This window comes from Artemia franciscana, unplaced genomic scaffold (assembly GCF_032884065.1).
Source record: "Artemia franciscana unplaced genomic scaffold, ASM3288406v1 PGA_scaffold_47, whole genome shotgun sequence".
NCBI classification, from domain to species: Eukaryota; Metazoa; Arthropoda; class Branchiopoda; order Anostraca; family Artemiidae; genus Artemia; species Artemia franciscana.
Genome location: NW_027062688.1, coordinates 673,618 through 694,923, shown reverse-complemented (window position 1 = coordinate 694,923; position 21,306 = coordinate 673,618). Strand labels below are relative to the sequence as shown.

Here is a 21,306-nt window from a genome sequence, read left to right as displayed (position 1 = left end):
GTTCTTATTGTTTCTGTTCAGACTGCCACCTGCCCCGTTTTGTGTCTAATCCAAACTGCCACCACATAAAAACAAAATGCTATAGCTCGTCTGAAGAAATGTTGTGACTCAAAGCTTTTCGTTCTTCTGACTGACTCAATATTTCTTACGAGAGAATTGATCATGTTTCAAAAATATGTATATGCTTATCAAACAGTTCGTGGTAACGAACTGTAGTAAAGCGCGACCCGGCTCAATAGTAACCAAAACTTTAAAAAAAGGAATTTTGATATCAATAGCTACATCAAAAGAATCGCATTTTAACGCTGATTTTAATTATATAAGTTTCATCAAGTTTAGTCTTGCCCATAAAAACTTATGAGCCCGAGAAAGTTTGTCTCATTTTAGAAAATGGGGGAAACACCCTTTAAAAGTCGTACAATCTTAACGAAAATCACACCATCAGATTCAGAGCATCAGAGTATTCTACAGTACAAGTTCAAGCTCTTATCTACAAAAATGTGGAATTTTCTATTTTTGCCAGAAGGGAGATCACGGATGCTTGTTTATTTAATTTTTTTTTCTTAGGGGTGATCGTATCGAACCAGTGATCCTAAAATGTTGTAAGAGGGCTCATCCTAACGGAAAGGAAAAGTTCTAGTGCCCTTTTTAAGTGACCAAAAAGATTGGAGGGCACCTGGGCCCCCTCCCACGCCAATTATTTTCCTAATGTCACCGGGTTAAAATTCTGAGATAGCCATTTTATTCAGCATAGTCGAAAAACCTTATAACTATGTCTTTGGGGACGACTTACTCCCCCACAGTCCCCGTGGGAGGGGCTACAAGTTACAAACTTTGACCATCGCTTACAAACAGTAATGGTTATTGGGAAGTGTACAGACGTTTTCATGAGGATTTTTTGGGTCGGGGGGAGGTGTTGAGAAGAGGGGGATATGTTAAGGGAACTTTCCTTGGAGGAATTCGTCATGGGGGAAGAAAATTTCCATGAACGGAGCGCAATATTTTCTAGCATTATTTAAAAAAATAACAAAATAAATATGAAAAAGTTTTTTCAACTGAAAGTAACGAGCAGCATTAAAACTTAAAGAAATTATTATGCATATGAGGGGTTCACCTCCTCCTAATACCTCCCTCTTTACGCTAAAGTAGTTTGGATAATTCAACTATTTATTCTACGGCCTATGTGATTTAGGGGTCGTTCTTAAGGAATTGCGACAAAATTTAAGCTTTATTCTAAAGAGCGAGGTACTGACGAGGGGGTGAACTCTCTCACATGCATAATAAAAACATACAAATACAGAAGCTCGTTACGTAAGCTAACTCGTAATTACGTATATCTTTTACTAATAAAAACGTTCATAAAAAAATAAAAGTTCTAGTTGCCTTTTTAAGTAACCAAAACATTGGAGGGCAACTAGGCCTTCTCCCCCGCTCCCTTTTTTCTCAAAATCATTTGATCAAAACTATAAGAAAGCCATTTAGCCAAAAAATAAATCTGCAAATTTTGTTTTAATTATTCATCTGCGGAGAGCCAAAATCAAAACATGCATTAATTCAAAAACGTTTAGAAATTAAATGTAAAAAAAACAATTTTTCTTTAACTGAAAGCAAGGAGCGACATTAAAACTTAAAAGAACAAATTTCTTAGTATATGAAAGGGGCTACTGCCTCTTCAACGTCCCGTTCTTTACGCAAAAGTTTTTTACTGTTTTAAAAAGTGGAGTTGTTAGAAAGCGTCAAACTTTAGCGTAAAGAGCGGGGCGTTGAGGAGGGAAGAGCCCCTTTCATATGCGAAGTAATTTCTGTTACCTTGTCTTAAAAAAAAACGTGTTTCCATTGCCAGTTTAGCAAAAATATTGCTAAACTTGAAACCTCCCTTTCTAAGAAATTAATTCGAAAATTTTCATTGAAGCGCCTTGTGATTCCTGAAAATTATTCCCAATAAAAACTGCTTGAAAATTTATGATCGTAAGAACAACGATGTATAAAGAACTAAGTTTGGAATTAAGACGAACGGGCCGAAGTTCTGTGGACTGTAATAATAAATTAATATGATTTATTTATTAACTTATTATTAATTATTAATTAACTAATTATTTATTAACTTAAATATTAATTAACTATGATCGAATTTTTCAATGGATTTTTATAGACATCATCAACTATACACACTGAATAACAGTATTGCTATTCCTGAAAGTCAAGATCCTCTCTGAACCAGGTATAGCCTTCTTATTAATGAATTAGTCTCCTTTCCTAACCTTAGAAACACTGATTCGCCAAAAACTAAAAGTTTTTTAATTTAAATAATTTTTTTTAATTTGAATGGGTAATTTAAATAACTTAAACGATTTGAAATTGTTTGTCCGAGTCAAAATTTTCAGGTTTCAGTGAGATTCATTGTGGAAGAGTTTAATGAACAATCTCATATTGATTGCAAATATAGTTCATCGTTTGACCTCAGAAAAAACATTAAAAAACTAAAATTTTGGAAGACATTCATCTTAAGAACTAAAAGCCAAAAAACATAATCTCGAAAGGGTAAGACGGCTCTAAGGCGGAGTATCAGTACTAGGAACTGGTGACAGATCACAAGGAGTCGTAACCATGTATATTAGTCATTAAGTGCTTATAGACTTGGGTGACTGGCGAGTCGGAGTGGTGAGTGGGCAGGCTTGGTGAGTGGTTTATCGAGTGGTTTATGTAATTTTTTTTTCGATTTTTAACTCTTATTCCAATAGAAAAATGGATACATTTTTATTAATTAATTGCTGTTGGTTAATATCTAAAATTATTATAAATATACTTTCAGTAATTCTATTGGTGTTTGGATTTTGAGTAGAATGGCTGTGTTGAAGCTTTTTATAAGTTCAGTTTTCCCCACCACCTTTTTGTTCTTTTTTTTCTATTCATTGTTAAAATTTTGTCTTTTTTACCTATTCTGTATCATTGTCAAGGTAATTTGAACAGAAGAAAACAGAGGCTTGCGCGACGGCTCACAACAGAGCCATCTATATCTGGGACAATTCCGAATACATCAGTATTTGGGAAATTGTCAAGGTGCCGCCTTGGGGATTCTATGGCCAAGGAAGAATGGGATAGTGACGATAGCTCTCTTGAAGAACATTTGATAGAACGGGTACCTAGGTCAAGTCTCATCCACCGTGGGTCAAGACAGGCACTTGATAGGAAGGGATATTTGACACCCTCTGAGCCAAGCGGTGCAACAACTAACGTGAGTTAAATTTGGATTTAAAATCATTCTAAGGACGTGAGTTTGGTTATGAGAAACTGTTAAATTTAGGTTTGAGATGAGCTTCGCTTTATCTGCTTAACTTTGCCCACCCCCTCTAATTGACAACGAAAAAAGTTAGTAAGGAGTTTTCAGAAACATAAAACAGTATTACCAACTCGTTACTGGTAATGCAATATATTGTGTATTATCATGAAATAGTAGTTAGGTCCTTATTTGGATCTGGGTTACAACGGCCAGAACAGTGGTAATTTAAAATTGGACTGAATAAAAAAAAAAATTGAATAATGAAGGGAATAAATATTAGCGACGTTAAGTTGCAATTGTCTGCTATCCAGGAATTACGGATGGACATCGGCAATATTATAACTTACAGACAAAATCCCCCTCCCTTCTCATTAATATAAATTTGCGAGAAAATCATTGGACATTTGAAAAGTTTTTAAGACTGTCATTTTCAGTTTTGGTAAGTTTTAAATCCACTGACGGTTATCTTCTATTCCCAATTTTTCTTTCTTCTTCATTTTGGATTTTCAGTATTTCAGTAAATTTACCATTGTCCTTTGTCCAGACATTCGACAAAGGACAAATGTCCAGACAAATGTTAGTAGCAACGTAAATTGTTAATTACGTTAATTTCGTGTAATTAACGGTAATTGTTAATTACGTGTAATTTACGGGTAATTGTTAATTACGTGTTAGTAGCAACGTTAGTAGCAACGTAAGTTGTTAAAACTTAACGTTGCTAATAATTATTCCCTTGTGAATGAGTATTTTTCCAGTCTTAACATAACATAATCATTACTCTGCTTTTAGTTTTTATGTTTATTAAGAATATTTTTAACTTAATAATTTATAACTACATTTATCCAACTTTCCAAGATTGTTTTTGAAAGTTATAAATTGTTGTGGCAGTTCCACATTTTTGTTAATGTTGTCAAGTTGCGCCATGAAAATGAAGAAGCAAAAATAATTAAATAAATTTGGCAGAGCTTTTGGTTTGTAAAAATCAAACACGAACAATCCATTGATTCCACTCTAAAACAGAAACAACCGGGAACAAAATTTAATAGCAAACTGTCGTTTGATACTCATTATGCGCCGTTAAATAAGTCAGATTGAGGTGCCCTGCTAAAAAAAAAACTTTACCATTATACTTTCCTAGCATGAGCAAGAAATATCTCTTCCCCCCCACACGGGGGATAAGAAATGGATATACAAAGAACAGTAAAACAAAAAAAAAAAAGGAAGTTCCGTATAAGAATTACCAGGCCAGCCAGCACAGCTTTGCAAGCTATTCAATCCCAATCTATTCAAAGGCTCCCTTTTTACACCCTCCCAGGAAGTTCCTGTTTCCCTCAAATCTTTCTTTATGACATTCTCTCACCCAATCTTTATTTTTTTTTTTGCTACCCAGATGAATTGAATTTCAAAAGACAAAAAATGAAACCGTGGCGCTGTCAACATATATACTCTTCCTTGAATATTTATAAATACAGCTGTCTCAAGTTTTGTTTTTCATCTTTAAAATCTCTATTATGGATTGCAAGGCAATTTTTTTATATTAATTTTTATTTTATATAGATATAAAATGGTTTTTTTCTTTTTTTTAAATTTCTCTTTTTATATCATTGGCTACTCTATTTAGTCATTGTTAAATCTGTTAGGAAAAAGAACTATCATTATTATTATTGTAGGAGGATTCACAAACTTGAACTGAAACTTAGGCTACGGAACTCACCACTCCACATCGAAGACCCACGTAATTAACCCTAGATGGACCAATATTTTTTTTTTCGAATCTTTGCTAGCTGTCAGACATGCAAACATCACCCTCGACATCTATGACCTTTCGAGTAACATCTAATTTTATAATACATCCAACTAGTATTTAATCTTAGGCAATCACTTTTCTATTAGGTCACTTCTTGTTTTCATTTCCATCTTACGTTTTTGGCATTCTGGTGAATAAGCTCATCAACTATGGTGAAGTGTTTCTGAGAATTTTCTATGCATGCAATGGCTTCTGTTAAGGTTACCATCCCTAGTGGTTTATCACTATATCTAGTGACTCTTTATATTGCCTAAACATAAAATCACTAGATTTGCACTTAAATCGCTAGATTATTAAAGAAAATAACCAAATCAACCAGAGAGTTACTATAATCTAGTGATTTGTTTTTCACCAGGTGACAACCCTGGCTTCGGTAGCCTTTCGTATTTCAGGTCGACAAAGTTATAAACGATTTTTAGTCAACATAGGGCCAAACTTTGAAATAACTCCCTTTGTTTATTTGCATTCCACTTTTTATGCCAATTTTGCTCTACCCCTTCGTAGCTCTATTCTCTTTGCCTCTTTCTTTTTACAGTGTTTACATCAAATTTTCTTTTCTTTTTATATCAGAACATTTAATTTTTAACATCAGCTTCTAGAAATAGGAATGAAAGGCTCTGGACCCTACTGAACAGCATTCCATTATGTCTTGGTATCTGATAGAACATCACAAATGATAATGTATTTTTTGACGGAATGCTTTAAATCAGGTCTCCTTTTCCCAGACCATACTGCCTTTCCATGACGAACAAATAAATATTCAAATGGGGATAATGCCATTTATTTAGACAGTGATAAAAGGTTCAGATAAAGCAATTATATATATTTATATATATATATATATATATATATATATATATATATATATATATATATATATATATATATATATATATATATCTTCCTTTACTAGAATACTACTTTTCCAATTGTATTTGCAATTGAACAGTTACGTCAGGATCGAACTAAAATTAGCGTGTAATAAAATGGATTTAATCAAGTTATTTATCTGTTTACTTTTTCAGTGAAAATTTTCAAAAATTTTAGTGCTATTACGGTCACCCACCGCAGTTAACCATACACAGTAAGCCAGCAAGCACTCTTTGTTGGCTCTAAAGCCAAAAAGAAATTTTAAGCCAAAGCCAAAAATTTTAGTGCTATTACGGTCACCCACCGCAGTTAGCCATGCACAACAAGCCAGCAAGCACTCTTTGTTGGCTCTAAAGCCAAAAAAGAATTTTAAAGCCAAAGCCAAGAATTTTAGTGCTATTACGGTCACCCACCGCAGTTAGCCATGCACAGCAAGTCAGCAAGCACTCTTTGTTGGCTCTAAAGCCAAAAAAAAATTAAAGCCAAAAAAAATTGTAGTGCTATTACGGTCACCCACCGCAGTTAACCCTGCACAGCAAGCCAGCAAGCACTCTTTGTTGGCTCTAAAGCAAAAAAAAAAATTTTAAGCCAAAGCCCAAAATTTTAGTGCTATTACGGTCACCCACCGCAGTTAACCATGCACAGCAAGCCAGCAAGCACTCTTTGTTGGCTCCAAAGCCAAAAACATTTTTAAAGCCAAAGCCCAAAATTTTAGTGCTATTAAGGTTACCCACCGCAGTTGGCCATACACAGCAAGCCAGCAAGCACTCTTTGTTGGCTCTAAAGCCAAAAAAAAATTTTTAAAGCCAAAGCCAAGAATTTTAGTGCTATTATGGTCACCCACCGCAGTTAACCATGCACAGCAAGCCAGCAAGCACTCTTTGTTGGCTCTAAAGCCAACAAAAAATTTTAAAGCCAAAGCCAAAAATTTTAGTGCTATTACGGTCACCCACCGCAGTTAACCATGCACAGCAAGCCAGCAAGCACTCTTTGTTGGCTCTAAAGCCAACAAAAATTTTTAAAGCCAAAGCCAAAAATTTTAGTGCTATTACGGTCACCCACCGCAGTTAACCATGCACAGCAAGCCAGCAAGCACTCTTTGTTGGCTCTAAGCCTGGTTTGTAAATTGTCATCATGCATAATTATTGAGTCTCGGATATGGAGCCAGAATGTTCGGATTTTTCTTTTATTTAATGTTTTGTTTTTGTTTTATCTAAATCAAACTACTGCTTTATTTCAATTAAACCCGTTTTTTTCTCTCTTAATTCTTCGTAGTATCAATATCTGTTATCATTATGCTTAATGAAGTCATAATTTATAAAATCTCAAAAATCTCCCAATAAATAAAGCTACTATTGCTCCGGTTTCCATCTTGTCAAGCAGTTCGTGGCAACGAACTGTAAGTAAGGAGCGACCCGGCTCAATAGTTAACAGCAAACCTAAAAAACATAATTTTGATACCAATGGATATATCAAAAGAATTGAATTTCACGCTGATTTTCAATATATAAGTTTGATTAAGTTTAATCATACTCATCAAAGGTTACAACCTGAGAAAATCTGCCTGATTTTCAAAAGAGGGAAAGCACCCTCTAAAAGTCATAGAATCTTAATGAAAATCTCACCGTCAAACTCAATGTATCAGCGAACCATACTGTAGAGGTTTCAAGCTCATATATGCAAAGATGTGGAATTTTGTATTTTTTCTGCTAGAAGACAGATCACGGATGTGTAAGATTACTCCAGAAGAAAGATTATTTTGTTATTTTGCTTTTGTTTCTTTTTCCCAAAGGCTATCGTACCGACCCAGTGGGCCTAACACATCGGGAGAGAGCTCATTCTAACGGAAATTAAAAGTCCTAGTGCCCTTTCTAAGTGACCGAAACATTGGGGGGCAACTAAGTCCCTTCTTACGCCAATTTTTCCCAAGGTCGTTCGATCAAAATTCTGAGCTAGCTCTTCTGTTCAGCATTGTTGAAAGGCCCAATAACTATGTCAACTATGTCTTTGGAGGTAGCATGACCCCCACAGCCCCTGCGGAAAGGTCTTTAAGCTATAAAATTTGCCCTTTGTTTACGTGTAGTATTTGTTATTGGGAAGTATGCATACATTTTTAGGTTGGGGAGGGGAGACGAATTTTCCGCTTGGGGGATTTTGAACGGGGAGAATTTTTCGAGAGAGGGGAGTTTCCAGGGGATGAACTTTTCAGGTGAAATTACTGGGGGAATTTGCCAGAATTCCTATACGAAATTTCTTTGTATGTTCTGCTTTCTCTTTACTCAATTTTACGCGAGGAAGTAATTGTCCAGGGTAAATTTTCACCAAGATTGAATTGTCCAGAGGATATTTCCGTGGAGAAGGGGATTTTCCTCTGGAGGTTGTGCCAGATTTCCTGGCTTTATTTAAAAAACGATAAGAAATTAAATAAAAAAATGAGTTTTTTCAACTGAAAGCGAAGAGCAGTATTAAAACTTAAAACTAACATAAATTACTACGTTTATGAGGGGTTTGCTCCTCCTCAGCACCTCGCTCTTTATACTAAAGTCTAATTCTTTAAAAACGACTCCTGAGACACGAGGGTCATTTTATTAGAACAATAACTGAGTTTTTTTAAAGTGCCGAATAACTTTAATGCGAAGAGTGAGGTGTTGAGGAGGGGAACCCACCCCCTCATGTACGTAGTAATTTCAGTTCGTTTTTTTTATTTAATTGCTTGTTGAATTGGACATCATGCCTAATTATGGAGTAGGATAGAGGAAGAAGCAGGATCTTGGTTTAGACAAAATTCTTCATTGGAACTTGGTAAAGAGTGGCCTTTCCCTTTTAAGATTCTATTCAAGATTTCTTTTCATTTTCAAATTTAACAAAAAAAGCTATCATGTCACGCCCAAACCTGACAGTAACCTTGAATTATGTCAGTTATGTCCTTGGGCATTTCAGGCAAAATTTAATCCCTTCTGGAAACACAAGGGGTTCCCTAAATTTTTGTCTTCTAGAAATCAACCGAAAGGGATATTTTCAGATTTTAATTAAAAATAGCAGGGATTAAGAATTTGAATTGCAGTTATGACTCTAGATTCATCAAACCAATCCATCATTGCGTCAACAAGGAAAAGAAAGGGGTTCCTGAAACTATTGTAACAAGAAATCTAAGTGTAGGATACTTTAGATGAAGCTGACACTTTGTAGAAACTAAGAACTAGTTGCTTGGTTTTGTTTTTTTGAAGTCATTGTCTTATCCCACTTCTATGCGGATGGTGAATGGGGTCCCCAAATTGCTATTCTTATAATATCTAGCAAAAGGAGCTGTAATATTTCATTTAAATTTTCTGGTAAGTGACAAGGGCCTAAATACATTGTTTATAATACAATAATGGACAGTTTTATATTTTTTTAATTTTGTTTTTCTTTTTACTTTCTTTTACGTGCTTACCATTTTAGAATATAATACAATAATGGACAGTTTTATATTTTCTATTCCTCTCTTTTACAAAATATTCTTTGGTCTAGTTTATGCACCATGCATGGTAGGTAAGTAAGTCAATATTTTAACAAATAGTGATGCTCATGGATCCGGGAAATTCAGGTAATTAAATCCAGCCCTGGCAAAGCCACTTGTCAGAAACTCTTGTCAAGCCACTTGTCAGAACTTTTTGTCAAGCCACTGAAACTGCTTGCCCATTTGCCCATGCATTGCCCGTTAAAAAAGGCTGGAAAAGGGTTTTAGCAAATGTTCCAAAAATGTGAAAATAGAGATAAGCTATGAGAAATTTTATTGTCATTTCCCGTCAAATTATGGGGATAAGGAAAGTCAAACTAACTATTTTTAATGATGTTTGACCGAAAAGAAATTAAATGATTACTTTCAAACATTTCAAAATTAAAAACTCGGCTTAAATTCCATTGTTGTGTTTTATGATGTATTTTGATACGAAAAATCCAACTACGCTATTCCATATTTATATGGAAACACATTTGGTTTTAAAAACATATTAATCGGGGAACTCGTATCAAAAGATTTAGTATCGTATGATGAACGTATATTATCCGAAATCTGAACAGTTATTTTGTATGTAATTCTAAGCCAGCATAAAGAACAGATTTTTTTTTTTTGTGATTAATCAATTCTTTGTGACGAAACACACAGATTCATATTTCTGTTTGAGACAGGCATGTTTAAGCGTAATCGGTAATTAATAACATACTAAATGTGAGATGTATCAGACAGTTAGCGGTAGCGAACTGTAAGTAAGGAGCGATGCGGCTCAATAGTAACCGAACCTCTAAGAAAACGAGTCATGGTAATAATAGATACATTGAAATAATCGAATATTGATGCTTATTCAAAATATGTAAAATTCATAAAATTCAATTTGATAGTACCCATCAAAAGTTAAGACCCCGAGCGAATTTGCCCAATTTTTTAATTTTGTTTTTCTTTTTACTTTCTTTTACGTGCTTACCATTTTTAGAATATAATACAATAATGGACAGTTTTATATTTTCTATTCCTCTCTTTTACAAAATATTCTCTGGTATAGTTTATGCACCATGCATGGTAGGTAAGTAAGTCAATATTTTAACAAATAGTGATGCTCATGGATCCGGGAAATTCAGGTAATTAAATCCAGCCCTGGCAGGGAAAATTTTTACTTCATAATTAAATCACCAATATTTTGATGTACTAAAAACTTCTTAATATCGATGGATATCTGTGACTTTGAATCTATTTCTAAAATTGCATCTGTGATTCCTTTATTTTTTATTAGCCTTCTCTTAATATTCTTTTTGTCGACATAATGATTACGCTCAGAAATTAATATACGCTGTATGAGGGTGAAAGGGAATTGTCTGGAGTTTTCGCCTGAAGTCTTGTTTTCTTCTGAAGTCTTTCTGACTTCTGACTTCTGAAGTTTTGAAGTTTTCTGAAGTCTTGTTTTCTTCTTTCTTACTAACTAGGTGTTGTATAAAATCCATCCGGAGTTTTTGTTAAACACTGTTTTTCAAGTCCCTGCGTTCTTTCTGCAGAAAGTTTGTCTAACTATTTTTTTATTATTATTTTATTAATTATAAATTATTTTGTTAATTAATTATATAACTTTTTAATTATTAATAAACTTAAATCAAGAGGTTTCACCATTTATTAATACGAAGAACATCTTTTTTCTTTTTTTTTTAGTATGAACAAGAAATTTTGGAGCTTCGAGGAGCAATGGAAGAGCTGGATTCCCGTCTTAGCAGAGCAGAGAAACTCTACGTCAGCAATCCAGGAAGTTCTTTTCCTTTGTCTTCTGTAAATTCAACTACAGCTGATAATGAAATAAGAGATGAGCATTTGAAGGCAATGATTAACAGGTAAGGTTTAACCAGTTTTAATTCCATATTTCAGTTGCATTTGTTATTTATTTATCTATGAATATCAAAATGCGGTAAGCTTTGTCATGCTGGTCGCACTAAACATTAAAAAAAAATTATGACAATAATAACGACATAATACACACATACACATCTATGAAAAATAAAACACTATGAAAACATACAGGTCACAAAACAACTAATACAAACAACAAAAATGTTCTCAAAACGAATTGTTATGAGACCTAGTTTAGAAATCTATAGAGGCTAAACTACATTTGAAAGACGTGATAGTTGCAACTGTTTCCGACGGAAGTTCGGTCCAAGTCCTTCACACTCGGCTAGATAAAGAGTTTCTGCCTAATATTTTCTGTGAACATGGTGGGTATATTTTTTTTTGGTTGGTAGAAATAGGGATAGATGGTATCCTAGCCTAGGTAATTTTGGTGTAGGAAAAGAAAACAGTAATGGCTATAGGCTTTTGTAATTTTGTAGGTATAACAACCTAGTTATAACCAATACGGTGTTTGGTCACAAAATGGCCCATAAGTTGACATGGTATTCACGTGATGGTAAGACAGCAAACCTTATTGATTATGTTATTGTAAACAGAAGACTAGCAGGATCAATACAAGATACTAGGGTGTATAGGAGTGCCGTTATTGATGTTAAAAGTAAAGATCACCATCTAGTAGTGTCTAAGGTTAATTTAAAGCTGAAATTTCGGAAGAGTAACTCCCTCCCGGAAAGTTATGATGTTGGTAGAATTCAGGATGAAAATTTGAGAAAAAAATTCCAGGAACAGTTGAGTACTAAACTTGAGGGTTTAAAATTTGACAATGTGGAAGATGGATGGAATAATTTCAGAAAAACAATTTGTGAAGTTGCTGATGGTATCCTAGGGAAGAGTGCTAAGACAGCAACTAGGAATATTAGTGAAAAAGCTTTAGGTTTAATAGAGAGTAGAAGGGGTTTGTATAAGAATTATCTGAGCGATAGGTCGTATGAAAACAAAAGGAATGTAAAGAAAGTGGAGAAAGCATTAAAATATGAACTAAGGAGATGTGAAATGGAGGCGATGGATAAAATTGCTGAGGATCTGGAAGATGCGGCTAGACGGCATAATAGTAAAATATTATACTGGCATGTTAATAAATTGAAAGGGAGTAGCCGATCCGGACTAGTCCCAGTTAAAGATAGAAATGGGGCCACAATTAGTGATAAGGAAAAAGTTAAAGAAAGATGGGTGGAACATTTTGAGAATGTGCTAAACCGAGATACAGTTGTAGGAAAAGATATAGATGAAAATGAAAAAGTTTGTGATACCTTGGATGTGAAGGAAGATTTGTTTAGTGAGGAAGAATTAGCGACAGTACTAGAAGGATTAAAAAATAATAAGGCCCCAGGTGCTGATAGTATGATTAATGAGTTCCTTAAATATGGTGGCTCTGAGGTTAGGAATAAGCTACTGAAGATTATGAACATGATTTTTGAAAAAGGGGAATTACCCAATGATTTTAGGAAAACCTTAATTAAACCACTGTATAAGAAAGGTGACAAGAGTGAATGTCGGAATTATCGAGGCATTAGTCTGGTCTCTGTAGGTAGCAAATTACTGAGTAATATGATACTTTTTAGACTGAGACATGCTGTAGACAAAGTTTTAAGGGAAGAACAATGTGGTTTTAGAAAAGGTAGAGGATGTGTCGACCATGTTTTCACTCTTAGGTTAATAATTGAGAAGTCCCTTCGTTGTCAAACACCTTTGGTCCTTAGTTTTATCGATTATGAGCAAGCTTTCGATTCTGTTGATAGAACAGCGTTAACAAAGGTCTTATCGTTATATGGTATACCAGAAAAATACATTAAAGTGATTTGCGCTATGTACGAGAATAATACTGCTGCGGTTAAGGTAGGAAATGAGGTTAGCAACTGGTTTTGTATTAAATCAGGAGTTAAGCAGGGTTGTGTTCTATCCCCCTTTATATGGATCATTTTGATGGACTTCGTCTTAAGGAGCACAGGAAAGGCAATTGGAGACCATGGAATCAAATGGGGAGGAAGAACGCTCCTGGACTTAGATTATGCTGATGATTTAAGCATATTAGATGAAAGTGTGAGCAAAATGAATGAATTTTTAGAGGTTTTACGAGTTCAGGGTGCTAAAATAGGCTTGAAAATTAATGTTAAGAAGACTAAGTCACTAAGGTTAGGAATAAGTGAAGATGAACAGGTGACCTTAGGTAACGAAAAGATTGATCAGGTTGGGAGCTTCAGTTACCTTGGTAGTATTATTAGTAAAGATGGTGGGAGCAGTGAAGATGTTAAAAGTAGAATAGCTAAAGCTCAGGGTGTTTTTTCACAGTTAAAAAAAGTTTGGAAGAATAGAAAGATAAGCCTACAAACCAAGATTAGAATATTGGAAGCTACAGTGATGACAGTGGTCAAATATGGCTCTGAAGCATGGACACTCCGAAAAGCAGATGAAAATTTACTAGATGTTTTCCAGAGAAATTGCCTACGGATTGTTCTGGGTACCCGGCTGACTGACCGTATTTCAAACAGTAGGTTGTACGAAAAGTGTGGTTCAATCCCGCTTTCTGGGGCTATAATGAAAGAAAGGTTGAGATGGCTAGGCCACGTTCTACGGATGAAGGATGACAGATTACCGAAGATTGTCCTTTTTGGCCAACCGTCTGGGGCTACACGGAAAGCAGGTCGTCCTTGTCTGGGTTGGGAGGATGTCATAAATAAGGATTTAAAGGAAATGGGAACTTCCTGGGAGGGTGTAAAGAGGGAGGCTTTAAATAGATTGGGTTGGAGGAGGAGCGTGCGTAGCTGTGTTGGCCTCAGGCGGCTTGGTGCTGCAGTGAGTTATTAGTAGTAGTAGTAGTAGTACATTCTGTAAAAGCGAAGAAGTGAATTGGAGTGGAATTATCATTGTTCTTAACAATGGGAAATGTATTTAATAGATCGGCTCTATCACGTCGGAACTGAAGATCAGGCAACTATATTTCTGCTTTCTCTAGTGGTATGGTATGTGTCTCAGGTAAGGTATGAGTTTTGTGGCCATGTGTTGCCCTTTCTCAACTCTTTCTCCATCTCAACTCCGTACTGATGAGCAGTACCCAATCATTGGACATACAGTGGATACCTAAAGCGAAATTAATGACCGAAAATTAAACTTAGAAAATGTACGCTTTAGACGTAATAATTGGTGAATTGTCTTATGGGTGATATCCAATACAAGTTTATCAAATTTGAAATTCGAATCAAAGCAAGCCCTAAGGTCTTGAACATACTCCACGCTTGAAATTGATTTACCATCAACGAAGTAATGGTGATGTTGAGGGAATGTGCACAAATAGCGCACAACATTGAACTTGGTTTTGTTAATGAACATAGAGTTCGCCGTAAACCACCAGCGCAGTGTACCCACATCCTCTTGAAGTAAAGAAGTCTCATGTTCATTCATGACTGACCTGTAAACTTTCACATCATTCACGTTCTTAAGGTCGAATTCCTAACAACATGCGGTAAATCATTGATAAAAAGACAGAAGAGTACCGGCCCAAGACAAGTGCCTTGCGGAACTCCAATTGTGACAGACATAGGTGATGACAAAGCATCACCTACTGCAATCTCTTGGGTTCTATTTGAAGGATAATCCGTTATCCATGCTTCAGTTTGCGGGCCAATACCATATAATTGACATTTCTTTATCAGAAGTGGGATGGAAATTTTGTCAAACGCTTGGGAAAAGTCAATATAAATACAATCAAATAAAATACCATTATCCGCCATCAAATGAAAATCATTAATCACCTCCAGAAGTAGCGTGTTACAAAAACGCCGTTTAGGTAACCCATGCTGAGCTGAATGCCATAAGTTATTTTCCTCAAAATGTGCCTGGATTTTGCTCACCAGAACTTTCTCTATTATACAGGAAAAGATAGATGTATTTGGAATTGGTCTGTAATTTTTAAAATGGGACTTTGAACCATTCTCGTACAATGAACAAATGATTGCTCCTTTCCAAGCTGAAGGACATTCACCAGAAGAGAGACAAAGATTAAAGAGATATGTGAGTGGTCCAGCTAGCACTGATGCAAGTTCGCGCAACATCGTATTTAAAAATCCATCACTATCCGGTGCCCTTCAAGGATCAAGATTTTGGAGTATCTGATAAAGCTGCTGGACCATAAAATCTGAATCATCAAATTCTTTTGTTAAATGTGGAGGAGTAAATTGAGCATGTGTTTCTGCGTGTGTTTGTGTGAAAACTGAACCAAATACCTTATTGAAAAGTTATGATCTTATGTAATTATCATGCATATGTGAAAGAGTTTCAGGATCTATAAAGGAAGTGGATGATAACGACTATGAAATTTGATCCTTCTTATATACTTTCAAAATTTTTTTTAGCAACTATGGACGGATGCAATAACTTTTGACTCAACCTCTTGATGATTTAGAAGAAGGAATTTAGTTTCTCTATTTCTGGCTCTTTTATATTTTGACCATAAATCAAAGGTTTTAAATTTTACGTGCTCACGCCACCTATCACCTTTTTCTTTTAGCATTTGTACAGTATACCGAGGAAGGATCTGTCTATTTAGGAAAATAATCTGCTAGTAGAAATTGATACATACCGATATTTACCTTCTTTAAGGGCCTGCTAGATAAAATCAAGGGGCAGATCAGCGGTAGCGTTACATTGCTGTAACTCCTCTTGAATAGAAAGAGACGAAATATAATCAGGAAATGCAGTATAATATGCTCTATCATATTTATATTTGGGAGAATTATTTGGAATATAAGTAAAACCTGGAAAGCAATTAAGAGATATGCCCAATACCGAATGATCGCTTTTTCTTAGTGGTGGTAAAAACTCCACACTAGCATCTATCATCAGGTGATTTCATAATTACAAGGTCAAAGACTAAAGGGTCGAATTAGTGCATAAACGAGTGAATTCGAATATGCTGATGGAATTAAAGCTCTTGCAAAGTTTGTAGGAATTGATTTTCAAACGACTCGTCAGAAAGTTGCCTCGTACCTGAGGTACAATCAATATTTTCTCCCTCAAACAATATCAGTATCTTTCTTTCCCCAATCCCCCTTCACTCTCTCTCTCTCTCTCTCTCTCTCTCTCTCTCTCTCTCTCTCTCTCTCTCTCTCTCTTTATATTTTGAAAATTATTTAGTCTTTTATTTAGTTTCCCATGCAACGTATGAAATTTGGTTTTCAGGAAAAATTTTTCTTTAGTTCCGTTTTTTATAAATCGATTACAGGTACGAATATTATTCTGTTTCTAAAGAATTCATAACCAAGCTAAAATATAAGATTTAAATGAGCCTTTTCAATGTCTGATTTTTTTCAGGAATTTAGTTTTAGTTACAAAAAGTATTATCAGATATAAAGTATTTTCCGGTTAAGATAATCAGGTTGAAATTTAAATATGTCTGCACATGTTTGTATTACTCAAAATGGTAGAAAAAAAAAGAAGGGAACAACACATTGTCCCGCTGTAAGTCAAGTTTCAAAATTGAGGATTTCGAAAAACTTGATGTTACTAAAAGATTATATTATGGGCATTACTATCATTTGACTAGTGTCAATTTTTCTTAGCAATTTTAGATTAATATGTAACGGCCTTTCTAATTCCACACCAGGGATCCTTTCTGATAATTGCAGTATATATATGACTGACATAAAAATCCTGCAAAAGGTGTAGAATAAGCTGCTTTACTGCTATTACTACTGACAAGTCAACACAGCACCAAGCCGCCTAAGGCCAGCACAGCTACGCACGCTTCTCCTTCATCCCAATTTATTTAAAGCCTCCCTCTTTCCACCCCCCCAGGAAGCTCCCATTTCCCCTAAATCTTTCTTTGTGACATCCTCCCACCCAAACCGCGGGCGACCTGCTTTCCGCTTATCCCTTGATGGTTGGCCTAAAAGGACAATCTTCGGCAATCTGTCATCCTTCATCCGCAGAACGTGCCAAAGCCATCTGATTCTTTCTCTCATTATAGCCCTAGAAAATGGGATTGAACCACACTTTTCGTGCAGCCTACTTTTCGAAATACGGTCAGTCAGGTGGGTACCCAGAATAATCCGTTGGCAATATCTCTGGAAAACATATAGCAAATCTTCATCCAACTTCCAAAACCAAGTAAAAAACTTTGAGAATGTTTTAACATAAACCTCCAACCAGTCTTTTCGTGCAAAAAACAATGGTAAAGATACAACATCCGATCTTAGGTAGTAGGGTATGTAAAATTCTCTATCCGTGAGATCGTTTTTATGTTGATAAGACGCTAAACTAAGTATGGAATAGGCCATATGACAGAAATATTAAACATATAAAGCAATAAAAGCTAAATGATTAAATACTTACGAACAAAGTTAAGTTAGGTCATAGAGCTTTGGATCTTTAAACTATTTTTCAGTCTTGGGCTTCCAAACATACTTCTGACTGGCACAGAAAGTATATGAAACACGGGAAATAAAACACGGAAACCTGAAAATAAATCCTTACACTATTTTTCAATCTTAGGCTTCCAAAAATATTTCTGACTATCACAGAAAGTATATAAAACACGGAAACCTGGGAAATACATCCTTACACTATTTTTTAGTCTTAGGCTTCCAAAAGTATTTCTGACTGGAAAACGAGTTAAAATGACCAAGCGTGGTTCTGAATAATCTTTGGATTAATAAACTAAAAATTTGATTTATTATCGGGCTTATCCTGATCTGGCCTTAACCTAGCCTGATCTGTAATCAATTTTAAAATTAAATTTATTGTCAGACTTGTCATATTAGAGAATGAGCTTCAAAAGCAAAAACAGGAGCATATTGTAAAAAAAAGAGAAAATATATCAATTTTTCTATTTTACTTATGAGAAAAATTCGGGAGGGGGGGGGGATTTAAATCCGTTAAACCCCCCTCCATGATACAGCCTTGCTTGGAAGCCTTACAAATACTCCCTTGTACAAACAGCTGATCCTTACTCGAAGCACACTTTCAGTTTTTCTGCTCTCCTCTAAAACCTATGGAAGTTTTTAAGAAATGTGGAGATGCGTTTTTGAGTTATTATGGGGTTATTTGAGTTATGAGCTATTATCGGGCTTATCCTGATTGAATTTTAAAATTTAATTTATCTTCAGGCTTGTCATATTAGAGAATGAGCTTCAGAAGGAAAAGCAGCAGATGGCAGATAAGCAGCAAGTCATTGAAGCCCAAGTGCAAACAATTAAAGCTCTTGACGCTGCCAATTCACGGCTTCTTGGTGCATTGGCTCAGTTACGCGACCGGGGACAGGCGTCTTCTTCTGTGTCTGAAGTGAAGGAGTTGCAAACAACTGACAGAAATTCTGATTTAGCTCCACTCTCAACAATAACGCAACGAATCCTTGCAGACTTTGGCGATATGCAATCAAGTTCTTGTTGAATTTCTAGTCTAGATTGTGTCTTTTTTGTCTCTTGCTTGAGAATTAGTCTCTGACATTCTAACTGGACATTTTAAAATCATGTTAATTTTAAGAAACTGTTTTATTTTTATGTTATTAATTCGACTCTTCGTTGGGGCTTATGTTGGGCCTATATTTGCGATACTAAAAAAATACTGACAGTAGAAATAAGTCGAGTTTACATTTTGTGCAAGAAAAATAATAAAACTATATTAGTATACTTTTATAAAATTTCATCTATTCTATGAAGCCTTAAGCCTACAAAGTGTGATAATTTTTATATGATAGCTTAATTTTTGAATTGAAAAGTTTTTTTTGGGGGGGGGGGGGGAGGAACGACTGATGAGCTTATTTCAGGTCTTGTCCCTGTTATTTTTAGATCGGGAGGGGGACTGGCCGAACCTACAAAAATATCACTGATTTATATTTTGTTCAGTCATTGATTAATTGGTTTCGATTTACCAAAAAATCAATATCCAGACCGATGAAAAGTAAAATCTGTAGCCTGAATAATAAATCTGGCTGATGATCCATCCAACGTTCCTCCTCCACCGTCAACATTTAAACAGAAAGCAAAGCTTCTTGTCCCTTGTCTAAAGGGTGAGGTACCCAATTAAGCCCTTCCACCAATGTTTTATGGTTGCCAAATAAACCTGGTTACAGGGCCCCTCCAAGTATTGAGTGTTGAATTGTCTTCGAATCCTTTTAATTCAGTTCATTTTAAGCATGTTCAATTACGGGTAGGCGATTTGGGAAATTATCAATGCCAATTTTCTACCGTTGTAGGTTTGCAAACACTGGTTTAGTGAATATAAATTAGTGCTCAGTGAGCCTTTACTTCAAGTAGGATAATTTAATCTTTTCCAGCTTCCAAAACTTAGCACACGAAATCAATTTTCCAGTTTTTTCCCCAAGCTTCCCTTTCGTTTTTGAAATGTGAAGATTTTGTTTCTTCACTAAATTCACTTTTTCGCTGCTAGGAAGGTTTTGAAAATATGCTATTTCGTATTATTGCGTTTATATATTATAGGGCTTCTCCAGTGACCACAGTATAAATATATATACGAAAAGTAGTGAAAAGTCCCATATCTTCATTAAAGATTATTGAAATGTGTCTAAAACCATACAAGCTATACCACTCTTCATGACCCGCAATCCCGCACGCGTAATAGCAAATATTTAGCGCATCACGGCCAGCTTATGGGAAAAGGATACCTTTCATACATAAGCTATGATCCGATCCGATGAAAAACCAAGTAGCAATTGAAACTGTTGCTTTGATGGTCTGGGAACTTCCCAGATTGCGCGCTATGAAATGTCTGTCATATTTGGAAAAACTTTTCGCCACTGTTCTTTCTGATAGCCCTTAATTCTCTTAAGGAGCTGGTTCAAAACATTACCTTGTTAATTGTTCGGCTTCTATTTAGAAAATTTTTACTTTTTGAGAGCAAAACTACCAGTCCAGTTGTTAGTTTTTCTTTCTCATGTTTGTAATTCCCAAGTTGGATTTCAGATCAGTTTTGTTTCAAATTTCACAAAACCACACGTAAATATATATATATATATATATATATATATATATATTTATACTGTGCTAGTGACATAGTAGATTCTAGAAAAACAGACTGAATTTTTAGTTGCACTAAGAAGTTCATAAAAACTAGTTTATCGAATTACAAAACTGATAAAAATGCAAATCGGCAACATCTGTTGTGTAAGTGGAACGGCAGATTTGCAATAAATATTGTGAATTTACAACCTAGTTTGTCGGAGGAGAAGACCTTGTATCTCGAACACTTACACAAGTGTTTCAACGCAATCTCAGAGTAAAAAATTGTTTACCTCATAATATTTTTCGTAACATAAAAATATTAGTAACCAAAAAGCTATCATTACAGTTGCTGATCATATGGTTTGGAGCAAGGGGTCAGTGGTTCAGCCATAGTCGACCCAGCTATTAATGTATGCCACAGGATCGCTGGCCCCCTGCCCCCCGTTGCACTTCCTGGCTGAAAGAATATGAAACGGTGGTCAGCACCGGCGGTTTAGACTGTAGTGCAGGACCGTTTCGCTCTTTATTTCACTCTTAAACTTTTTTTCAACTTTTTCTACATATTTTTTTTTTTTGCCTGTTTTTACTCGTAATAAAAAAAAATCATTATGTATTAGCATCGAGAAGCCTATAAGTCATTCTCTTTTCTTTTATTTTTTGTTTGTCTCTTCTGTATTTCGTTGTTGTCACAGCTAGAGGGGCTATTTGAAGTTTTTACACTATTTGAGTGTGATAAATTCATAATTCCCAGGAACTTTTGTCAACTTCTGTCAAGCCACTTGTCAGAAACTCTTGTCAAGCCACTTGTCAGAACTTTTTGTCAAGCCACTGAAACTGCTTGCCCATTTGCCCATGCATTGCCCGTAAAAAAAGGCTGGAAAAGGGTTTTAGCAAATATTCCAAAAATGTGAAAATAGAGATAAGCTATGAGAAATTTTATTGTTATTTCCCGTCAAATTATGGG

At 35.3% G+C, this 21,306-nt stretch overlaps 1 protein-coding gene across 1 annotated transcript in view; it reads left to right on the top strand.

Annotated features, from left to right (window-relative positions):
* LOC136041852 (ras GTPase-activating protein raskol-like) overlaps nucleotides 1–20,146 on the top strand; it is a 98,875-nt gene extending 78,729 nt beyond the window's left edge. The window contains exons 13-15 of the mRNA XM_065726628.1: nucleotides 2,958–3,235; nucleotides 11,137–11,312; nucleotides 18,489–20,146. Coding sequence (XP_065582700.1) covers nucleotides 2,958–3,235; nucleotides 11,137–11,312; nucleotides 18,489–18,771 — 737 coding nt within the window. The 3' untranslated portion in view covers nucleotides 18,772–20,146. The remainder of the gene's footprint in view (nucleotides 1–2,957; nucleotides 3,236–11,136; nucleotides 11,313–18,488) is intronic.
* Nucleotides 20,147–21,306: the final 1,160 nt, after the last annotated feature.